Below are 25,488 nucleotides of genomic sequence, written 5' to 3' on the forward strand. Positions count from 1 at the left end.
AAAGTTAAATGGTGCTAAAAAATAAACTGAGGCAAGGGCACCTGGGTGGCTCAGTGGGTTAAGTATCTGACTCTTGATTTCAGCTCAGGTCATGATCTCAGGATCATAAACTGAGCCCTACATTGGGCTCTATCCTTGGCCTGGAGCCTGCTTAAGATTCTCTATCTCTACTCCTCCTCCCCACCCCCAATCTCATTTAAAAAAAAAAGATTCTCTCTTTCTCTATGCCCCTCCTCTCCTTTCTCCTCTCTAAAAATAAAAAATAAATAAACTAAGGCCTACCAAAAAATTTTAAGAGTTTATTTGAACAAAAATTTTCCAATTGGGCAATACTAAACCATAAGTGGTAAAGAAGGGGCTTTACCAATAGGAGTTCAGGGAGAGACTTTTATAGAGAAAAGTGGAAGCAAAGTAAGGAAATTATTGATTGGCTATAGCCTAAGGCCTAGTTGGCTATTTGTGACTGGTTGTCCTTAGGTTTCAATTTCAAAACCTTGAAGCATTTACAGACAGATTTTGGTTTGCTCACACTGGCCAAAGGCTTTAGGGCTATCTGTTTAATGGCCATGTTGTTTAATTAATTTAACAATTTATAATTCCAAATTTTAAAATACTTGTCTTAAAAGATTTCATATTGTGCCAGGCTCTAGGTAGAAAAAAAGGAGCAGGCTACTTGGTTGCTAGCCTCAAAAAGTTCACACACATATAGGTAAAAAGTAAAAACTTACAACCCTAAAGGACCTAAGCAAACTAAGGATGTCAATGGGACAAATCAACTGTGTAAAGAATAAATGCTACATAAAGCAGAGAAAAGATCAGTGTAGTTTTAAATAATCATGAAATCTAAGAATATATAGCTCATAATAAAATAACTAAGTACAGTGAAATTAGAAACTTCCCCCAAATCAATATATATATGTTTTAGTATATATATTTACACATATATATTAAAACATATATATATTTCAAAGTAAAAAAATAATGTGGCTATCTCATCAAATTTTGACTCAGAGAATTTATTTTGTTTGAATTCACTTTCAACCTAAGGCTTTTCAAGACTGGCTTAATATTAACACTTCATTAAAAATATATCTAAGTCAGATGCTTGAGATAGCTTTAAAACATTTCTCTGGAAAACTCTAATACAGATGGCTTTGAAACATTTAACACCCAGCACCCTGTGGTTATTTCTGTAACCATCTACCCATTCTTATTAACAAAGTCATTACCTCTTTTTTTACACACAGTGCAAATTATTTGCAGCTCTGTTGCAGCATTTTTTATTGGCTATGATCCCTGATCTGTATCAGGGCAGGGGGCCATGTCTTAGTCATATTTTTATTTGCAATAGTGTGTTTACATAATCAGCATTTGTTAAATTTAACCAACTCAGTAACTATCTCCTAACTTTAAATAAATAAATAAATAAATAAATAAATAAATAAATAAATAAATAAAAGACTGCACTGACATTCTTTTTTTCTCATTCCATTCAATAGCTTTACTTTCTCATCATTCATTTTCTAGGCTCTCTACAATAAGCTACTCTTCTCCTTCATCTAACTACCCACTAGCAGCATCTGCTTTTCCTCATACCTTCCTTTTAACTTTATATTTATTGCTGTGTCATTTTTTAATGTAATAAGATTACTCTGAGTTCAACTGTTATTATTTAACTGTTATTATTCAACTCTGAATAAGATTACGCTGAATTCAATGTTATTATATAATAGTATTAATATATTCTGAATTCAACTTGAAATTAATTGGGATATACTTTTTTAATGCATTGCTTTACAGAGAAAACACAAGGGGGAAAAATCTCAAAAGAGGAAACTAAAGATGACATAGAGTAAGAGGAAAGCTAATCCTGTGGCCATTGTTTACTTTATCCAGGTCTGTTCTCACTAAATGTTAACATATTGCCTAGCACAGAATTTCCACATAATAAACAACTGTTGCATAAAATGAATGAGTCCATCACCAAAGAGATTAACCAATTAACTCTTAAATCAGAAATGAAAGATCCAGAAATTTCCTTTCAATTTATTCCACATTTGAGAAATTGTATTTATTTAGATCATTGATTTTTTTATCCTAATTACCTAATACTGATTTTCTGATAAGTGCTAAAATTATTCTTGCTTCCTATGACCTCACAGAAGACACATACTACGACAGCTAGGGTCAGCTCTTTGCATAGATTTGGCACTCAATAAATCTATTTTGTCTAGGTACAGATTGCTTGAGTACTACACCTACCAAAAAGCATAAATATAAAATTACATATATCAGTATTTTTATTTATTAAAAAATGTTCTAAGTAGTATTCATACCCAAAGTGGGTCTTGAACCCAAGATCCTGATCAAGAGTTGTAAGCTCTACCAACTGAACTGGCCAGGTGCTCCCATATTGTAAATATTTTAAGCCCTAAATTATCCATTTAACTATTTTGTTTCTTCTCTCCAACTTTTCTATAATCTTTAAAAATGCAAGACTCAAACTACAGATCAATTTATTTCTAATTATTTGCAGGAGTGGTGTTGAGAATATAATTGATACAGTTATATTAATATATTGATTTATTGAACAAAAATAGATTTAGAAAACAAACATGGATATTTAAATTCTGAGGTATAAAATTAACCTTTTGTTCATTAAAGAAAACAAAACTTTTTTAAAAGAGGGAAATGTTATAAAAGAGAAAAAGAACAGAGGAAACATTAAAATTATATAAAACACATTTCTTAAGGTTAGAAATGCCTTAGGAAATGTCCATGGAAACATGAAAGGGCTTGGAATAGGGTGTTAGGAAAAAGGACACAAGAGCACTTTTGCAGACTGTTTAATAGCAGAAATGATTTGGCAGATGGTTGCAAAAAGCCACAGAGATCTGTAACAAACTACTAACTTATGATAAAAAGAAATGAACACACAAATTCTTTTTAAAGTGGGATTTTTAAGTAGACATATTAACTAACAAAATATGGGACTTATTTTAAGATATCTAATACAATGTATTAAAAAAAAACCTCAGTAAATATAATTTAAGGAGAATTTAGCAGCTTTACAAAAGATTTTATACCAGAATTCCTTTACATGGCAGCTCCTCTAACGCATTTTACATAATTCAATTATTTTTTAAATGTAAATCTTTTACTACAGTGTCAACTATCTCTTCTAAAAAGTAATATACAGCTACACGAAATATTCAAAAAGTAGTAGTAATGTTGGAGAGAATTATTGGTAAGACAAAGTACTTGGCAAAAGTCTATGTATTTCAAGACCTGCCATCAAATCTCAGGGATCTCTTTTGGAATGTTACACTGTACAGAAGAGGGACTCAAAAACTGTAACCCTTTTGTACGGACTTTGGGGGAGAAAAATCAAGAGGAGAAAGTTGGTGGCAACTAGAAAAGAGAACCTCCTGAGCAGTAAATTAAATTCTGAAGAAAAAATTTTTTTAAGAATTGGGTTATCATACAAAATGAAAAAAGTCCTAGAGATATGCTGTACAATGTTGTGTTATAGTTAGCAATACCACACTATATATTTAAAAACTTATTAATAGGCTAGGTTTTTTTGTTATGTGTTTTTTTAACCAGAATAGTATTTTTTTTTTAAGTATTGGGTTATCAAAGAATAGAGCTGTGATAGATAAAATGACCTCAGATGTTTATCCGGCAGCAAACACCTTGACCACCTCCCACTACTTTCTTCTGTCTTAAACATTTCTTTTTTTATTTTTGGATGCTTTTTTCTACCTTATCCATTTCTTTTCTTTGATCTATCATACTTTTTCCAGTCTTTCACAAGTTCCTAGATATCCCTCATCCTAGCTTAGAAGAAAATACTCAACTATTCTGCTTTGGTTCTCAGGTCTTCCCACATCTAGCTGTGGCATGTAATGTTATTTGTTTTTTTATGCAATAAAAATAAAAATTAAATTAAATGCTATAGTTTCTCAGGAGTCATAGGGGCACCTGGGTGGCTCAGTCAGTTGGCATCAGCTCAAGTCATGATCCCACTGTTTTGGGATCTAGCCCTCTATCCAGCTCCATGTTCAGCGGGGAGTCTGCTTCTCCCTTTCCCTCTGTTCTGCCCCAACCCACCCTGCTCCTGTATGGTCTCTCGTATGTGCTCCCTCATGCTCTGCTCTCTCTCTCTCTCTCTCAAATAAATAAATAAAATCTTTTTTAAGTCAATATATTTATACTTATATATTTAAATAAATTTCACAAATTTATCTTTTAAATTACATGCTTACATTAAATTTTTTCCCTAGCAGAAAGTGTTTTCTCTAAGGCCAATTTGAAATAGAGACCCAAGCAATTATTCTTTAGTTGAGTGTAATTAAGTGATCTTAATTCAGAGAAACACTCAGACAACATGAATTATCAAGACTTATAACATTTATTGTCCATATGCACTAGATAAAAGTCAATTCTCACATACTATTAAGTTTAAAAAGGAAAATGCAAAGAAAATATATGGTATGACTCTGTGTAATACAGAAGATGAAATGAGAAAATATGCCTGTATCTGTTTATTTTTGCCAAAAGAAACACAGAAAGGATAAATCAGAACCAAAGAGATTGTTTACCTACAGGGAGTAAATAGAAACAGGGTGTATGGGATTGAGTGGGTAGGAGTGATGACAGAGCTTTGAGTATTTTTTTTAATATAGCATTGTCTTTGTGGAACCATCCCTGTTAATGTTTTACATATTCAAAAATAATCAAATCAACAAGGATGGAGGAGAAAGGAAAACTTAAGTAAAAAACAAACAAATAATACATTTAACTATATTCTAGATGAATAACATGACAAGGAAGGGGGAAATGCAAGTAGCTTTTGAACACAGGACTTTGACTCTATATACTCATTATAAAGATAAAAGCAAAAGTTAATAATATTAAACTCAAAAAATAATAATAATAATATTAAGCTCTAGTTTTTTGAAGTAGTATAATTAGCCATTCTGAAGCGACCTATGTGTATTGTAGAATTGAACGAGTAAATATATTGAGACTAACAGGCTCCCTCACTGTTTCTAAGTATGGAAAAGAGAAAGACTAGAATTAACCCTGTGATGTTGAATTGGTGGCATCAGAATGAACTCATGGTTTTTAGTATGGAAAGGAAGGAAGGAGAAAAGGAAGGAAAGAAAAGGGAGGGGGAAAAGGGAGGAAGAAAGAGAAAGAAATAGCTGTAGATATATTTCTTAATATATATTTATATCCTTATTTCTTAGCTCTCTGAAGGACCTTGAAATACAGCATTGTTAGCATTCTCATCTTGTTTTTAAAATACTAATAAGCACCAAGAAAAGAACAGGTCTTCTTGGAGAAATGGATGATTTAAGGGCTGGAACTGGGAAAACACAAGATAAGCCCTAAACATCTTGTGCCAGCAAAGAAGTGCTCAAAAATGATGAGGAAACATTACCCCACCTCCAAAAAATTCACTGGAGCTGGCTAGATGGGGTTCCACTGGCCAAAGCTGGGACAATTTTCACAACAAAATCAAAAATTACAACATCAGGATACTAAAAAAAATAAATAAATAAATATCTATGAGTCTAATCTGACATGATTAAACAAAAAAATGGGTAGGAGAGGGGAGACTCTTCCTTGCAGCAGAACATCAACTAATCAATATGGAAGGAATTACGGAGTTTGAAAAAAAACCCCACCATTTGGCAACCATCTGAGTAATAATGATTCAGCCAAATATCAACAATAGATGCTAAAATAGAAGGAGGAAGTTTAAGGAGGAAGAGAATATTTTTACATAGTTTGAAAGTATCTGTTCACAAATTTTTTATTGAAAGGTAAAAATAGTAACTTCACAGTGGATTAATTTAGTGAATACAACCTTCCAAAGTAATCACAGTTAACATCACTAATAATGGGTCAAACCAGCATCATGAATCTCTCAATCTGATGCCCTAATTATTGCTTTAAAAAAATGTGTAAGCAAAACCTAATTATGAGGAAATATCAGACAAACACAAATTGCAGGACATTCTATAAAGAAAAAACAGGTTTGTTTTTTTTTTTTTTTTGAAAAAACAGGTTTGTATTATTTAAAACTGTCAAGGTCATAAAAGAAAGGCTGAGGAGACTCTAGATTAAAGAAAGTTAGAGAGATATGACAAAAGCAATGTGTTATTCTGTACCAGAAAAAAACAAATTTCTATAAAAGATGTTATTAGGACAATTGTTAAAATTTGTATATGAACTGTACATTTAATATAACATCAATGTTAAATTTCCTGATTTTGATCAATGTTTTGTAGTTATATAACAGAAAATCCTCGGGGTGCTTGGGTGGCTCAGTTAAGCATCTGTGTTCAGCTCAGGTCATGATCCCAGGGTCCTGGGATCAAGCCCTGTGTCAGACTCCCAGCTCAGCATGGGAGCCTGCTTCTCTCTCTCCCTCTGTCCCTGCTTGTGTATTCTCTCTCTTGCTCACTCTCAATCTCTCAAATAAATAAATAAAATCTTAAAAAAAAAAAAAAAGAAACCCAGAAAATCCTCATTCTTGGGAAATGCACTTAAGTATTTATGGTAAAAGGGGCATGTCACACGTCTAGAAGTATATAAATTACCCTTAAATATTTAGGGGGAAAATATGTGTGTGTGTGTGTGTGTGTGTGTGTGTGTAGAGAAGAGGGGTAGGGAGAGAGGCAGAGAGCCACTGATAAAGTACATGGGATAAAATGTTAACAATTAATGAATTTGGATAAAGGATATGCAGGATTTATTTGTACTGTATAATCTGTACTACCTTTCAGTAAATGTGAAATTATATAAAAAGTTTTGTGGTTTTTTTTTTTAAGTCAACCCTTCATTTTATCATCTGAGGTAAGCCAAATTCTAGCTATGGTTCAGAGTCAATCTTCTAAGTGCCAACTGCTTTCACACAATATCTCACTTAATCAAGACTCAGAAAAATCAGGTTAAAAAAATACTATGGTAAATTCATCTCCAAAGAAGTGGAATCTGATTTGATACTTTGCCATAACATCCCTTCTCTCTTCTGGTTACAAAAGCCCTCTTCTCTCTTTCCCTTTCCATGGTGGCCTGAGGCCTGCTATGCTCAGTCAATGTCTCATTCCCTTGACTAAAATGATTCTCTCATGGGCATATAACCCAAGCTCGATCAGGACTCTCTCTGAAACTTGTCTGCAAGAGATACTGAGGAAGAAGCACTTTCTCTGTGACATTTCTTTTCTAGGATGAGCCTTGAGCTCCTGGCTGCTACTATGCTCACCTTGGATGGAGAGAGCCCATCCAAGAGATGGTGAGAATGGGGGCTAATGCAGCTGTATTTGGAGATCTACCCCTGGAGTTACGTGAACCCAAAAAACCCCATCTGTGCATAAATTACTCAAGTAAGTTTCCACTACTTTTGATGGATGTATCAAATCGACATAGTAGATATAATGTAATACAGACAAAAACAGCTCACATTATTTCTAAAATAAAATCATTACCTCAAAAAAGAAGAAAAATAATGCTTTTTACTCAACAGTAATAAAGCTACAGTCATATTAAATAAATCTCCAACTCTGTTAAGTGGAAATCAACATGTACTAGAAAATAAAGACAATATCTAATGGCTTACTAAATGTTGCATGGTGTCCATATTTTCACGTGGTTTCCAATTTTTTTTAGTGTGGTTATGTTATAAAGTTAAATTTGATGAAATTAGAAACTAAAACTGAGAAAAGCTTAATAACTATTTTCTGTGAGATGACCGAAAAAGTAAAGCTGAAAGCTCAGATCAAATCCCAGGATATGCCAGCTTAATTCACTTCCTTCCATGACCATATAGCTTTATAGCCTAAACACAAACCAAATGACTACAAAGAATATAGATTAAATATGTGTAGATGAAGGTATGCAGATCTAGAAATATTGGCTTTGTGAAACAACTAAAAGCATAAGTCATACTAATAGACTATGTCTTTTAAATACAAAGATGAGTGTATGATATTTATTAAAAACTTACCATCAGAACTTGTGAGGACAAAGCTTTCTGCTTGAGTTTGTTTCTTTATGCCTAAACTTTTTGGAAACCAGTGAAGATCTATTGGGTAAATATCATCAGGAAGCTTTACTATTTGACTTGTTTCACCAGTTAACAAATTCCACTTCACTATCTGATGATCATCACTACATGAATACAGTTCTTCAGCAGTAGTCCAGCCCACACAGCTTACTAATTCTTGATGTGTCACCGTGTTAAGGAGACATAAAATGAAAAAGCCTTAAATCTTAATAAATAAAATAATTTGCAGATGTAGGTTATAAGAAAAAGATAAAATAGGGTCAAATATTTCAAGCTTCTAAATATGCTTTTCATTTCACGACTTTCATATTTTTTCCATATAAAGGAAAATAACATCAAGACAGTTGTAAGAAGAATGGAGAGCAAGAAATCCACATGGCGAAGAGGAAAAAAAGAAAGATCTGGCAACATGAAAAATCTTAAATTGTGTTACAAAATATTCCATAAATAAGGTGAAAAGATACACAAAAACACCTAACAAATCGAAAGGTATGAAAGAATATACACTTAACTGTTGGGAGATAGGTGAAAAGAAAAGGGAACTATAGTTTTTAAATCTACGTAGATCCATAATATTTAAGTCATTAGAATAAATATGTATTATTTTGATAAGTTAAAAAAAATCAAAGTGTTAAAAGAAGACTGAATTCTAACAGTAATATACCTGCTTAAATCATACATTATAATCACAATTTACCTAGGAAAAAACCTACAGCTTAACTGCCAAAACTAAAATCTTACCATACTTTTTGACATTAAACTCAGGAAACAATTCAACTATAATTTACTACATCTACATGATGCATAGCAGTGGATAAGATATGAACTCTAAAATTCCTACTTTATTTAACTTATTTTTCTCGGTCTCTGATTTATCAGAATTTCTAGAAATTGAGGAGCTCAAGTAGCCCTCTCTTCCTCCACCAGAACTGGCTGGTTACCCTAGCAGAACCGTGTGTATAGAGAAGGCATTTCAGTTTGTCATTTACGAGGAACCTTTCTCTTGTTTATATCTGGGTATCTATATTACCAGCTCATTCCTAGTTGGGTTGTTTGTTCTCCTGTTGTTTTTGTATAATCCTTTTACTTCCTTCTCCTCTCACTAGTGCTTTCTACTGGCTTATTTCAGCAATCAAAAAACTCTAAGGAGGGCAGCCCCGGTGGCGCAGCGGTTTAGTGCCGCCTACAGCCCAGGGCGTGATCCTGGAGACTCTGGATGAGTCCCACATCAGGCTCTCTGCATGGAGCCTGCTTCTCCCTCTGCCTGTATCTCTGCCTCTCTCTCTCTCTCTGCATCTCTATGAATAAATAAATAAAATCTTAAAAAAAAAAAAAAACTCTAAGGAAAAAGAAAGAAACGATGTGCCATAGTATTCTGGAATGTTCTAAGATTTGTTTAATACTTCAAAATGATAGATTAAGCAAATAACCAAAAAGGTAAAAGAGAAATTATAGGCAGATCTTAAAAGTCTGCAAAAAAAGGGTAATAAAGTAGCATTGGAATATTCAGCATATAATCTAAACAAAAGGACTGCAATATCCTGAGACCATTACTGAAAAATTGTTCCAATATAATTGCTATAACCTAAGCAATGTTAAGTAAAACCTAACATTAGAAAGGGAGAATGTTAGATAAAACCAAGAAAGGAAAAAATATACAGACACATACACACACACACACATAACACACATCCATTCCAAAACAAAAAACAGTATGTTTATCCTTACATAAATTGCTGTAAGTACACATCACATGTGTGTGATGTATCTTATGACTAAGATATCTTAGTCATATCTAAGACTATGGGAGAAATGAGGGACTGACAGATTAAGAAAGTTGAAAAAACTGCTATTATTCTTCAAGTTGAAATGGTAAAAGCAGACAATGGACACAGCTGAAATCTGTAAGGGGGGTGCCTGGGTGGCTCAGTGGTTGAGTGCCTGCCTTCGGCTCAGGGCGTGATCCCAGAGTTCTGGGCTCCCTGCTCTGCTTCTCCCTCTGCCTATGTCTCTGCCTTCTCTCATGAATAAATAAATAAAATCTTTTAAAAAAAAAGAAATCTGTAAGACTGTATATGGCATGAGGACACTTTTTGAAAAGACAGTAAATATGATATAAGGAGAATTAAAAGGAATTATATCTTCACTCTAAGGGTAAAATAAGTAAGATAATAAAAATTTTAAAACTTTGATCAAATGTCTAAACAGTGCTTTGTTATCTCCTATGAAGGACCACATTTTTCTCTATTTCAAATATATCACAGATCAACATATTATAAGATAAAATAAAAATGAATTATTAGAAAAATGATCTTATATTTGGGTGTTGTGACAATGTCAAATTGCTACCAAAATTTCTTACCTCTTACTTTCTAATTTCTGTACTTTACCTTCACAGACCTGCAATGAAGTTACAGTTGATTCTTACAGAAGCACTAATCTAAATAACTAAGAATGAAGGTAGAGAGACCTGTCATATCTTCTTGACACATAATTAGGTATTCCTGTTACCAAAATATAGGGTCGTGCATTTGAGAAAATATTTACAATAGCTACCTTCCCACATGAAATAATAGAGGCCTGACTGCTCAGATTTCCCCAGCTTATCCTCCACTTTATCGTGAGTATGAAGAAATAGAGCAGAACTCAATGAAAACACACTAGATCGCATTAGCAAAGAAATTATTTGGTTTAAAAAAATCTGCTCTTTAAGATCCTAGTAGACTAAACAAAAACTATGTTTTATGTACTTAAGCACAGTACTTAAGTGGAGTTAGAAAAATGTCAATAAGAATTTGAAAGTAAGATTTAGAGCAAATAGTTTGCTTTGGAAAATTACCTCTAACACATGATCTCAAATATTTCAAAAACAATTTGGCTAAATTACCATTAAAAGGATGAAAAAAATCCACTAACTAGAATACAAAATAGAAAACTTTAACAATACTCTTGTAAGATGATCACAATAAGGTTTATAAGCATTAAAAGGATATGTTTTGGTTCTTTTAAAAGAGATATCTTCAGTCTCATGTCTCCACTTTCAGCAATATTTTAAAATGCAACTTGATTGTATTCACTGTAAAAATAAAGGGAAAAATATAAAATCTTCATTACAAACACCTGTACACAAAAAAATAAAGGCAAGCAAAACATCTTAGCACTCCAAAGACAATGAAACACCTTTAATACTGTTGGCATTAAATACACGGAAAGAAGAAAACTAGTCAGTGTGCTAATCCTGCCAAGGAGTGACTGGAAGCCCTGGGTTGCACTCCAGAGGTCCTCTACAACCTGCCTGAAAACAGTTTCACAAGTGCAGAACACCACTACATCTAATCAGGTAAATAATTTCCAAAGGCTGTCCAGGAGCCAAATCAAAAGACTCTATAAACTGGGAAACCCTTAATGGCAGATCAACATTGGTCCTATTGAATGGTTATATGTTGGAATAAATTCCCAAGATCTAATCAAGGGATCAAGGCCTTAATTTTAAGGGCCTCAATTATGGAGCCTACATGTCAATATTATGACATCATCAATCTGAGGTTCGTGGGAAGTAGATAACTGCCCAACAGGTATGTTAGCCATGGTGGCAATGTAAAAATAAGTGAGTTATTTAAGGAAAAGGTAATAAATCTCTTATAAAAACTATAAAAAAAATCACAATGTAATTGTCAAATAAAAATATGGAAAAAGAAGAGTAATATTCCCCCAAATAACCATGTCATCAGAAGATACAAATCAAATGGAGTTTCTGCAAAGAAATTAAAAATAGAACTACCCTACAATCCAGTAATCACACTACTGGGTATCTACCCAAAGAATACAAAACCACTAATTCAAAAGGATATTATGTACCCCTATATTTATTGCACCATTATTTTCAATAGCCAAATTATGGATAAAGAAGAGGTGATAGGGACTCATGGGTGGCTCAGCAGTTGAGCATCTGTCTTCAGCTTAGAGCATGATCCTGGGGCCCTGGGATCAAGTCCTGCATCGGGCTCGCCACAGGGAGCCTGGTTCTCCCTCTGCCTATATCTCTGCCTCTCTGTGTCTCTCATGAATAAATAAATAAAATCTTAAAAAAAAAAAAAAGAAGAGGTGATATATATGTATCTATATCTATATATATATGAAGAACAAACATGATTACCAGAGGGTCAGTGGGTGAGGATGAAATAGGTCATAAAGATTAAAGAATACACTTAACACGAAGAGTACTGAGTAATGTATAAAATTGTTGAATCACTATATTGTACACCTAAAACTAATATAACACTGTATGTCGCTGGAGTGAAAGTAAAAAACTTAAACTGGGGTGCCTGGGCAGGTCAGTTAGTTAAGCGTCAGACTCTTGATTTCAGCTCCGGTTATGATCTCAGGGTAATGAGATTGAGCCCAGGTTCTGGCTCTGCGCTCAACAAGGAATCTGCCTGAGATTCTTTCTCTCTCTCTCTCCCTCTATACTCCCCTCCCCCCAAATCACGTGCACACATGCACAACCTCTCTCTCTCTTTTAAATAAATAAATATATTTTTAAAAACTCCTCTTGGGAGCACCTAGGTAGCTCAGTGGGTTAAGCACCTAACTCTTGATTTTGGCTTAGATCATAATCCCTGAGGTCCTGATATTGAGCCCGGGGTCAGGTTCCCAGCTCAGCAGGGAGTCTGCTTGTCTCCCTCTTCCCTTCTCCCTGCTCACTCACTCTCAAGTAAATAAATAAATCTTCAAAAAAAATTTATAAATAAATTACTCTTATTTAAAAATATATATATAAACCAAGAAAATTGCTAAATTGTCTGAATCTAATTTATAGTTACAGAATTCTTTCTGAGTAATATCACTAGACAAAAAAGAAAAAAACAAATGAAAGAGTAATTAAAGGAATAAAAGTCTTTTCCCCCAATAGAAAATTACTGCTAACTACATCAAAGGAGGTGCTGAGTATAGGCAAGTATTCAGTGGGTATCCCTTAGATATTTCTCATTCTCCCAAATCCAAGAAGACTTTTAGATCAGCAAAGTGCTAAATACAACTGTATTTCAAAACACCTTTTCCACTTATTCTGCTCATAAATTTGTTAGACTGGTGGGGGTGGGGACTATTAAAACCACAGAAAAAATCTGAAGTTTTATGGTCAACCAATATGCAACTAGGGTCAAAACATTTCTCTTCTAGATAGTTCACTTAGGGAGACCTCTGTTTTTCTTAAAAAGTATCAACCTAGCCAGAGCAAGAATACACTCTCTTCTAGGCACACCTTCCAAGGCTTACTTTTTGGTCCTTAGGAACACCTTTAGCACCTTTCTCAAAACTCCTCCTCCCTTCCATCAGACCTTCTCCAATTACAGGGGATGAAAAAAGAGCAAAAGTATCTACAAAATGCTCCATTTCGAAATAATTCAAATTCACCAAGCTTATATGGATTTTAAAACAATAAAGGCAGACAAATTGTTGCTTCTGGAAATGACAATACAATAGATAAGAAAATATATATAAAATCTGAATATACAATTATAATCAGAAACTTAAAAGATCTTTAGCAAAGGCATGATAAATTGGTTTTGGTCCAGTATAGGTCAACATTTGTGGGGGTTAAGAGGAAAAAATGTGCCAGCAAACCCTGACAGTCCAACTATCAAAATATATTCCAAATCTGGTCACTTCTTAGTACCTCCATCACAGTCCCAAGCCACCATCATCCTCTGCCTTCACTACTATAGCAGACCCAGAGCTGATCTTCCTGCTCCTACACTTAACCACTTCAAGCTCTCCTAAATACAGCAGCCAGTAAGGCTTTTAAGCTTAAGTCAGATTATAAAAGCCAGTATGGTTAATACACAGTGAAGGAAGGAAGTGGACAGAAATTGGGAAAGAAGAGGGACACAAATCACATAGGGGCTTGGAAAACCACAATAAAAGCTTTGATTTTTTTTCTTCTAAATGAATGGAGAAACAAGTGGAAGGTTGTGAGCAAAGAAGCGATATGATCTCACTTATATTATTAAAGTATCAGTATGGATAGTATTAAAAAAAAAAAAACAGCAAGGATAAGCAAGACTGGAAGAAGAGAAGCCAGTTAGGATTTCAGTAATCCAGAAAAGAGATCAAAGTAGTCTGGATGAGGAGGTCAGTAATGGCACAAATGATATGAAGTGAGCATATTTTGAATATATTTGGAAGAAGAATTCACAGGATTTGTGGTTGAATTGAGCTTATAAGAGAAGTCAAATATGACTCTAAAGTTTCAACAGGTAGAATGGAGTTGTCATGTACTAAGATGATGAAGACTAAGGAGAAACAGGTTGGAAGGAAGGATATCAAAAATTCTATCTTGGGGAACCTGGATGGCTCAGTCAGTTAAGCATCTGACTCATTGTTTCAGCTCAGGTCTCGATTTGAGGGTCATAAGTTCAAGCCCCACATTGGGCTCCAGCTGGGCCTGGAGGCTACTTAAAAAAAAAATCTGTCTTGAATATGTTCAGCTCAAGGTGTCCATTATACATCCAAGTGGAGAATTCAAGAAGAAAATGGATATCCAAGTTTGGAGTCAACAGGTCAGAGCTGGAGATCTGAATGAGACATCACTTCGTGGGTTGTCAGCACAAAGATCATACTCAAAACCATGGGATAAGATAAGACTACCTAGCAGAACATGAAAATGTGGTAGCTTCAATGGCCTAGAAGTCCTACTGAAGTCTGAAGAACTGTCAACATTAAGATTCTAGAGGGAGAAAACTAAGTGGAGACATATAATGGGATGCTTAAAACAGGTTTTGAGAGAGAGGGTAGATATTGGTAATGATAAAGTAGGTTAAGACTATGCAAGTGGGTATATGAGGTCAAGGAACTAAGAGGCCAGGGAATAGAATGGAATAATTTGTCAATATTAAATCACTGAGAATAATAACAGTGAAGTGGTAGAGAATAAAGACAGCTAGCCAGGTGCTAAAATATTCATTGAATGAGGAAAAATAGCAAAGAGATCTGCAGCTGACTGTAAAAAGACAGGATAGAGAATGGTTTAATTTGGTAGGATTTGTTTTAAAGGGACTAGGAAATTATAAAGAAGAAGAGAAAGAGAATCAATTGTCCAGATACATCATTGAGAAACAAGACCTTTTAACACATGGGATCCTGGGAGGCAAAACAGCTTCCACTTGAAGGGGCCCATGGGGAAAGCAATTTCCTTAGGAAACAACCAGATTTAAGTTAGACTACCAAGGTAAAGGGATCACTCAGAATAGAGGCTGAGAATGTAGATTTGGCTAATGACATACTATGAGTTCCAAAGACAGAGTGGCAGGATTTAGATGGGGAGGAGCTAAGAGTTTGGGACAGATGGTAGAAATGACTGGCTGTCCTCCAATATTCATTCAACCTTTCTTCTGTGGTAGTAAAATCTGAATTTTTGCTGTACACCTGGCCACCTAGAATAAAACTATGTTTCCCAGCTGACTTTGAAACTAAGTGTGAAAAACAAAAAATAAAGAAACTAGGTGTGGCCAAATAGGGCATTAACAATTCTGAAACCCATATAGAGATATTACAACATCATTAACGTACTGGCCCGATCTGGGATTTACATTCTGTGGGGGTTAGATAACACTGCACAACAGTTGTGGTTAACCACAGCAGCAATATGAAAAGTAAATGGGTTACCTAAAGAAACCATTTTATTAACTCTTATAAAAATTTTATAAATAACAACATAATTGACAAAAACTTAGAAAATAAGAGTGATGCTCTCCATGCCATGTCAAGGCCATGCATAAAACAGCAACAAGATAGAAGGAACCAAGACTTTTGATCTTGTGAAGCCATATTGGTTTTGTACCAATTATTCAGTGATAGAGAAAAAAGTTTGTCATATTATCATCAACAGCTAAACTTAATAATGAACTAACACACGGAATTAAGAGTCTTGAATGTGGAGATTGAGGTAAACATGGATGTAAGGCATGCTGGAATAGTCCCAATGGTCTCTCAAAGCAAAGTGGGTAATCAATTTAAGTTGTAGCCTTCTTCCTGGAACTGGTCTCTTAGGTAGTTTGTAGCGTTGATGCTGAGTTTTATAAGGGAGGAAGAGGTAATCCTCATAAGAGCACAGGAACTCTGTGGGATTCCTACTCAATCTGTTATGGGTGTTAGACTTCACTTCAATGGGCAGGTTTTTTTTTTTATTATTATTATTTATGATAGTCACAGAGAGAAAGAGAGAGGCAGAGACATAGGCAGAGGGAGAAGCAGGCTCCATGCACCGAGAGCCTGATGTGGGATTCGATCCAGGGTCTCCAGGATCGCGTCCTGGGCCAAAGGCAGGCACTTAACCGCTGCGCCACCCAGGGATCCCTCAATGGGCAGTTTAGAGAGGGATAGGAATTGCAGAGTTATAGAGGAAATAAATTTCACCACCCTTTGGTCCTAATTTTCCCAAACTTAAACTTTGGGCTCAGTTCTTGTACCTCTTCTATTTCTACACTCACTGCCATTGGTATCACCCAGTTTCATGGCTTAATATAAGTTCAAACAACATTGACTACATAGTGACAACTTCCAACTTCATATCTCCAGTTCAGACCTCTTCAATGAACCTGACTTTTATATCTGAGTATTCGACAATTTATCTGAAATGTCTAACAGACATTCAAACTTGAGATCCAATCAAACCTCTGATCGTTCCTCTAACTTCACCCTTCTCGTAGCCTTACCCATCTCAGCAAATGGTAATTCCTTTCTTCCAGCTGCACAGGCTAAAAACCTTAGAATGATTACTGACCCTCCTCTCACATCCCAAATCTAACTTTTGAAAACCAAAACTTTTACGCTCTATCTTTAGAATATCTGATTTTTGTCACCCCACTGTTATGACCCCGGTTCAACATGCTATCATTTGTTAACCTGGATTAGAATAGAATCCTAACTGGCCTCTAAACCCTCATGATCTATACTTACCACAGCAGGCAGAGAGGCTTTTAAAATAGATCATGGCACTTCTCTGCTCAAAATACTACAACATCTTCCTATCTCACTCAGAGTTAAAACAAAGTTCTTGCAATGGTGTTCAAAGCTTTTATCAACCTGGACTACTCTACTGTAATGGTTAATTTTATGTGTTAACCTGGCTACACAAATGGTGCCCAGTCATTTCGACAAACACTAGTCTAAATGTTGCTGTAAATGTATTTTTTTAAGATTTATTTATTCATGAGAGACACAGAGAGAGAGAGGCAGAGACATAGGCAAAGGGAGAAGCAGGCTCCACGCAGGGAGCCCGACGTGGGACTTGATCCCGGGTCTCCAGGATCATGCCTTTGGCTGAAGGTGGCGCTAAACCGCTGAGCCACCCAGGGGTCCCAGTAAATGTATTTTTTAGAAGTAATTAACAAGGGTGCCTGGGTGGCTCAGTTGGTTAAGCGCCTGACTCTTGGTTTCTACTCAAGTCATGATCTTGAGGTCATGAAATGGAACCCTGCATCAGGCTCCACACCCAGCAGCCTGCTTCAGATTCTCTCTGAATCCCCCTCTACTTTTCCCCTCTCTACATTCCCTCTGCTCATGCTCTTTAAAATAAATAAGATCTTTGAAAAAAACAGAAGTGATTAACATCTATAATCAGCCAACTTACAGTACAGCAGATAACCCTGCATAATGTGAGTGGGTTCCGTCTAATCAGTTAAAGGCCTTGTGAGCAAAGACCACAGTTTCCTAAAGAAGGAATTCTGCCTTCAGACTGCAACACAGAAATTTTGCCTGAGTTTCCATCTTTGGACTCAAGACTACAACATCAACTCTTCTCTGGAGGACCTTAATATGCCTATTATTTCTCTGACCTTACCTGATTTCTCTGTCTTTTCACTCAAACTGCTCCAAACACACAAACTTCCGTTTTTCTTCTAAAATACTAAGAACGCTCTTGCTTTAGGGCCTTTGAATTTGTAGTCTTTGCCTGAAATCCCTGTGCCCCCACCCCCACCCCCATAGCTTGCATGGCTTACTCCTAAGCTTCCTTTATATCTTTCTCCCAAAGTCACCTTCTTAGAAAAGCCTTCCCTATATACCCTATTTAGGGTCATCTGTCATACTATGCATTTCACTTACCATTCCCCTTTCTAAGATGTAAGCTTCATAAGTGCAAGAATTTTTGCCTATTTTGTTCATTCCTATATTCTCTGCAACTAGAATCATCCTTGCATACTCTAAAATGGAATCAGCAGGCATAGCTCATAAGTGTAGAAGTTAAAGGTGTATAAGTGTATGTATAAAGATATTTAAGTGTAGAGAAGTTAAAGGAAAAAATAGAATAGTAGCTATAAAGGCCTTTTAAACTAGAGTATAGGGATCCCTGGGTGGCGCAGCGGTTTAGTGCCTGCCTTTGGCCCAGTGCGCGATCTGGAGACCCCGGATCGAATCCCACATCGGGCTCCCGGTGCATGGAGCCTGCTTCTCCCTCTGCCTGTGTCTCTGCCTCTCTCTCTCTCTCTCTCTCTCTGTCTCTCTGTGTGACTATCATAAATAAAAATAAAAAAAATTTTAAAAATTAAAAAAAAAATAAACTAGAGTAGACCTCAGTATGTTTGGGGACTAAAGAGAAGGGATCAGTAGAGAGGGATAGATTAACAATACTATAGAAGCAGAGAGTAAGAAAGCATGGTCACCCACGAAGTCATTTGATCAAGGGCACCAATAAAAATAAATGAACAGTTCACAGAAACATAAACAAGTGGTCAGTGAGCAATCAAAAATATGAAACAATGCCTAGCCTCAATTATAATTAAGGAAATAAAAATTCAAACAACTAGATACCATTTTTCTGTTACCAGAGTGGTCAAATGCAAAATACCCACGACCCAGTGCTGGTGTATAGAGAAACAGATACTTCCATGCATTATTGAAGGGCAGGTAAATTACTGATAATGGTCATTTATTCTTTTGCCCTCCACCCCAAAACCTTTGACTGCCTTTTCTATACTTGGCGAATCCCCTATTTTAGGAGTCCTTTTTCCATTATAAGAAACATTATTTCCTCTCTAGCCTTCCTTTCCTCTAGAAAGAGGCAAATAGCCTAGGCTCTACCAATCTGACACATATGTACTATACTTTGAGTTAGATGCTACTGATTCAATGGAAGTATTATATAATACTAGGAAGAATTCCTAGTCACAGAAATTTATCACATACATATAATGTACACCAAAGTATATATGCAACTTATAAGCTTGTTTATTACAGAACTCTGTATAGTTCTATCAAAAACTAAATTTAGGAGCACCTGAGTGGCTCAGTCAGTTAAGTGTCTGCCTTTGGCTCAGGTTATGATCCCAAGGCCCTGGGATAGAGCAAGCCCAGCAGGGAGCCTGTGTCCCCACCCCCCCCAACAACTGTCCCCCCACCCCCCACCTCTCCTTCAGCTTGTGCTCTCTGTCTCTCTCTCTCTCTTGCTCACTGTCTTAAATAAAACCTAAAAAAAACAAACAAACAAAAAAAATAACCCTAAATTTAAAAGTTCATCATATATTACACACTCAGGTTGTGGGTATATGTTTTTATAATGTGGAACAGAGTTAGAACCAAGAAACTAAAATTAAGAACTAATGTTAAGGGCAGCGTGGGTGGCTCAGCGGTTTAGCACCGCCTTCAGCCCAGGGCCTGATCCTGGAGACCCGGGATCGAGTCCCGCATCCAGCTCCCTGCATGGTGCCTGCTTCTCTCTCTGTCTCTCATAAATAAATAAAATTTAAAGAAAAAGAAAAAAAGAACCAATGTTAAGAATTAGACTTAACATTATGCTAATTGAAATAATCCAGTCAAAAAAGGACAGTATCTGTCCTTATAGCTGTATATTCCACTTATATGAAGTACTAGAGTAGCCAAATTCATAGAGAGAGAAAGTAGGGTGGTGGTTGCCAGGGGCTGGGGCAGGGGAAGGAAAAATGGGGAGTTATTATTTAATGGGTACAGAGTTTCAGTTCTGCAAGATGAAAGAGTTCTGTGGATAGATGGAGGTGATAGTAGTGTAACAATATAAATGTACTTATGCCACTTTGGTTAAATGGTTTACAAGATAAGAAAAAAAATTAAATTTAAGAATTAAAAGTAAAAGGTGCACCTGGGTAGCTAAGTCTATTGAGCATCTGACTCTCGATTTCAGCTCAGATGGTGATTTCAGGGTCATGAAATCGGGCCCCATATTCCACATTGACCTCTGGGCTCCAGGCTCAGTGCAGTCTGCTTGAGATTCTCTCCCTCTCCCTCTGCTGCTTCCCCTGCTCTCTCTCTCTCTCTCTCTCAAATAAATAAAATAAAATCTTGTTTTAAAAAGAGAATTAAAACTAAGAGGTAGAAGCACTAACAGATGAGAAAAAATTTAGGCAGGCAAGAGGGAAGGCATAACTTAACTTATAGATAAGAAATAGCAGACAAGCCTCAGGAGTGAACAAGAATGTGAAGAATAAAGGAATCACAAGAACTAGATCATAAATACATTTATACCAAGTTCTGTTTGGATCATTTGCATATTGGCTAACCCTTGGGTACGGATATCAAAATTAATGGTTTGCTTATGACTTACCCAAGGCCCTATTTTTTAAAGTGCAATTTTTTTTAAAGATTTTATTCATTTATTCATGAGAGACAGAGAGAGAGAGGCAGAGACACAGGCAGAGGGAGAAGCAGGCTCCATCCATGGAGCCTGACGTGGGACTCGATCCCAGGATTCGAGGATCATGCCCTGGGCCAAAGGCAGGCGCTAAACCTCTGAGCCACCCAGACATCCCTAAAGTGCAATTTTTATGAACAGTTTTCTAAATTGATAGTTCTGTAACTCTTTCCCAGAAGAGAAAGGAGGGAAAGAAAGGCAGGCAGATCTTTTACACCAATTGTCCTGTCATAAAATCACTCGCAAACTAGAGCTGGGATCTCTTACATGGCAGGGAAGAGAGAGGCAGGCTCACCATTTCCAGAGACATTCAAAGACAAAACAAGCAAAGCAAACAGGCTTGTGAAAGCCGGTATATTTCAATTACTGAAGATCTCCTACCCCCATCCCACTCCAATGCCTGGATGCCATTTACTGCAATATATGCATATGCTATGCTTTTTATATTTCCCTGTAGTTCAAGCCATGATTATATCTAGATCTTGCCAACCAAACTTTAAATATTATACCTTTTTGCTGTATTTATAATCCTTTTGCAAGGTGGCCTAATAAATTCTAGCCAATAAACCATGTGATTCTCAAATCTGAAATAAGTAGTCATCTTTAATTCATCCTTTTAATTCATCAACTAGCATAAAAGAATACTCATACTCAAAATGCTTGAGTGCTGCAGAATTAAAAAATGAGATGAATCTGTGCATTGAATCTCTATGTACTGATAAAGATATCTATAATGTTAAATGACAAAAGTGTATAGCAGTGTAATATAACTCAACTCTTTGTGTCAATAAAAAAGGATATATATTTAAGCTAGAGGATTCTAAAACATCTTTCTGGGAAGATAAGTTAGACAATGGAGATCTTTTTGAGGGAAGGTACACTGGGATGAGAAGGAAGCTTTTAATTATCACTTTATGTTTCTGTACTGTTGAAGTTTTTTACCATGTTCATAGTATTTTATTTATCTATACATTTGTATATCTAGCATAGGGTTATCTGAGTGATAGGATTATGGCCAAATTTTATCTTCTTCTCTATGCATTTCTGCATTTGAAAAAACCTAATACATGTTATTTTCCTCATAAGATTATCATTTTCATTTTCTTCAGTCTCTACTGCACTTGACACTCTTCTTATTGAAACTTTCACCTATGATCTTCCAGAAACTGTATTGTTTTCTTCCTCATGTCAAATGGGTCTATACCTATTTCACAGATTGATTATGATGATTAAATGTATGTAAAATGTTCAGTAAAGAGCCTAAAACATAGTAAAAACTGAGTAATTGTTAGCTATTCAGAGTGAAAATTCGTGTTTTTGTCACTCTACATATATTCATTCTTCTCTTACCTACAAAGAATCTTTCTCTTTGGAACACCCACTTCCCCACTTTTAGCCCATGTGGCTTCAATGAAGCCAGCATGAGAGAGACTTAAGTCAATTAGAACATTCTATTCTCTTTGGACAGAGACTGTTTCACAGGTGGCCCAGGACTTTTATTTAAATAAATGATGGGGAAGAGAAACTTTTTACTCAAGACAATTTAGATTAGGTTTTCTGTTACCTATAATCTAGAATCCTACCTGAGACATTACTATTTCTTCCTCCTAGATTCTAACAATGGACATTTTCTGGTGCTATCTTCATTTTACACCCTTAAAAAACTAATCTATGTTTATGTTTCAACATTCATATAGCACTATCTCATCCTATTTTCTCATATTCCTTGCCTCTGCTGCCCACTGGGTCTATCTTTTCTAATCCTGACCTACATGAATAAAAGCAAGCTTTTTTCAAGTCTTTCCCCAAAAAACTGTTCCATTTCTTCACTATTTTTTCTGTGCTAGGATAGGTGAGAATTTCAATAACATTCATGTACTAATATGTAATCTAATATGTATTCATGTACATGTTACATGGATGTATACATCTGTAATATGTAAAATGTATAATATATAAATGAATAGCATTATATTATCAAGAGGAATATTCCATATTATGTCCTGTTCTACAGCCTATTTATTAATCTTCTTTTTTCTAAGATTTTATTTTTAAGTAATCTCTACACCCAATATGGGGCTCAAACCCACAACCCTGAGATAGAGTCACATGTTCCACCAATGAAGCCAGCTAGGCGCACCAACCAATATATTAATTTTGAGCAACATTCTCTAAGTATTTGTTCATTACTTATATAAATCCATGCTTATTTATTCATTCTTTATTATTAGTTAATATCTAATCCAATTATTTGCAATTAACTAAAAACTTGATTAATATTTTTAAAGATTTATCCACAAATCTAATATCAGACTTCATGAAATGTTGAAACCACATTATAAGAGACAAAAAAACATATATTATGGGCAGCCCGGGTGGTTCAGCAGTTTAGCACTGCCTTCAGCCCAGGGCCTGATCCTGGAGACCCGGGATCGAGTCCCACGTCGGGCTCTCTACATGGGGCCTGCTTCTCCCTCTGCCTGTGTCTCTGCCTCTCTCTCTCTCTCTGTCTCTGTATCTCTCATGAATAAATAAAATCTTTAGAAAAAAATTATGATGACAAAATTCATGTGTGCAGTTAAAGAATTGCAAATGTGGATCTGAATTCTAATTCCAAATATTCTCTTTTAATTCATTCTTATTTATTTATTCTCATCTATGAGGCAAAATTTCACTTTGAAAATGTAAAAAGTAAGAGTTCTCTTCTCAGACCACTTGAAATCACACGATTGTTAGCAGATGATTTCATATCAGAATGAGACTTGGTTATATTTTCCCAAATGACTGTAAGTCCATCCCCCACCCTTTTTTTTAAGACTTTATTTATTTATTCATGAGAAGCACACAGAAAGAGACAGAGAGGGGCAGAGACACAGGCAGAGGGAGAAGCAGGCTCCATGCAGGGAGCCTGACGTGGGACTCGATCCCAGGATCACGCCCTGGGCTGAAGGTGGCGGTAAACTGCTGAGCCACCGGGGCTGCCCTGTAAGTCCATCCCAATCTGACCAGCTTCTTTTTATAATTATACTCTATCACTTTCAATGAGAAGTATTCAAAGTATCGGAAGGGATCAATCAAGTTGTTTTCTTGTGACCCTAATCTCTTCTCACATCACTTCTTCACTTGTTCTAAGCATCCTACTTTCACTTTAGATTTATGTCTACTCTGTAGCTGTTATGAATGTCTGTTCTACATTACACAAGCTGGTTTAAGAATATTTTGAAAATATGTGTTCTAAGTGGAGCATAGTTAGGTCCAACTAAATCTAAAGCCATAGGTCACTTAATTGATTTATTGAAATTACATTTCTTTCTCATCTGTCATTAAGACCTACTGTTACTAATAGTAATCATCAAAGGCAGTAAAACTAGGAATTATCAGTTTTTCTTTCTATCCCTTCATCACTAGCTTAGGGATTCACCAACAAAGAATAGTATCTGGCTGACTTTAGGTATTCAGACTCTTAACCATTAAAATCTATAAGAGCTATAGATTTTCCCCCCAAAATGTGCCTGGATTTTTTCCATTCTACTGTGTAGGCATTTCTCCTTCCACATGGAGGATTGTTCAGTAATAATCTAATACAGCCATGTCTGATCTAAGTCTTTTTCCTCTTTAACACATCCCACTTAACTACTGTTATTTTTTTTCTTTTTTACCAAGTCATTCCTTATATCAAAATTTTTCTTTCTTTTTTCTTTTTTTTAAATTTTATTTATTTATGATAGTCACACAGAGAGAGAGAGAGAGGCAGAGACACAAGCAGAGGGAGAAGCAGGCTCCATGCACCGGGAGCCTGACGTGGGATTCGATCCCTGGTCTCCAGGATCGCGCCCTGGGCCAAAGGCAGGCGCCAAACCGCTGCGCCACCCAGGGATCCCCAAAATTTTTCTAATAAGTGGTTCCTTCGTATCATATTTAACATCTTCAGTCAGTCTGGCTTTCAAGAACCTTGATAAGCTGACCTTCTAACTCGCCATCCCATTATTCATCCTTAATACATACCCTAATAAAATCAGTGTCGTAAACACAGTAACATCAAATGCTTAGCATGTGTGGTAGACGATTACAGACAATTCTATAGGGCAGACAGTATATACTAATTTTATAACAAATATTTTCAGAGAGATTGATAAATTGGGTAAGTTGTCCAAGCATGCAGCTAAAAAAATGATGGGATTTGGGATTTTGTTAACTGGTAACATCTTTTAATTACATTGTCTCCATGACCCTTCTGTCCCACTCAATTTGGCCTAGTCTTTGCTTTTTTTCATGGTTGATACCTCTCCATCCCCAGTTTTGTAGTGTTTTACAAACTTTGAAAATCCAAAGGTTTCCATAAGCTTTGAAAGAGAATCATTACGTTTTCTTAATATGCATACCAGCCAAAAAATTTTTTTCATAGACTTTGTCTGTAGTTTATCTTAGGAAAACAATAGCTATTTTTTTTCAGCTTTGAAAGAAAAGGCATATTATTGGGTGATAGGCATTAAGGAGGCACTTGATGTAACACTGTTACATGCAAATGATGAATCACTAAATTGGACTAAATTCTACCCCTGAAACTAATAATTCAATAGGTTAACTAACTTGAATTTAAATAAAAATAAATAAATGTGGGTTATACACCCGAGTCAATGTTCTGGCAAACCACATCAGTCTCTGAACTTCACCAAATTCTTAAAAGAGTTGTCAGGGAGTGTCTCCTCCACATCCCTCTTGAGAATCACTGAACTTTTCTTTTTAC

At 35.7% G+C, this 25,488-nt stretch overlaps 1 protein-coding gene across 6 annotated transcripts in view; it reads right to left on the reverse strand.

Moving 5' to 3' along the window:
• The window catches only part of IFT80 (intraflagellar transport 80), a 123,094-nt gene that overhangs the window by 96,333 nt on the left and 1,273 nt on the right, over positions 1-25,488 (reverse strand). For 4 of the 6 annotated variants that reach the window (XM_038583757.1, XM_038583754.1, XM_038583755.1 and 1 more), the window contains exons 2-3: positions 11,074-11,156; positions 8,021-8,242 (exon numbers count right to left, since the gene is read on the reverse strand). The exons of 1 other annotated variant lie outside the window; for it this stretch is intronic. In XM_038583757.1, the coding sequence (XP_038439685.1) occupies positions 8,021-8,242; positions 11,074-11,110 (259 nt within the window). In that variant the 5' untranslated portion in view covers positions 11,111-11,156. Of the gene's footprint in view, positions 1-8,020; positions 8,243-11,073; positions 11,157-25,488 lie in introns of those variants that run through there. One more of the 6 variants, XM_038583758.1, reaches the window with a different exon arrangement.

The sequence above is a fragment of the Canis lupus genome, chromosome 34 (genome assembly GCF_011100685.1).
Source record: "Canis lupus familiaris isolate Mischka breed German Shepherd chromosome 34, alternate assembly UU_Cfam_GSD_1.0, whole genome shotgun sequence".
Classification (NCBI taxonomy): domain Eukaryota; kingdom Metazoa; phylum Chordata; class Mammalia; order Carnivora; family Canidae; genus Canis; species Canis lupus.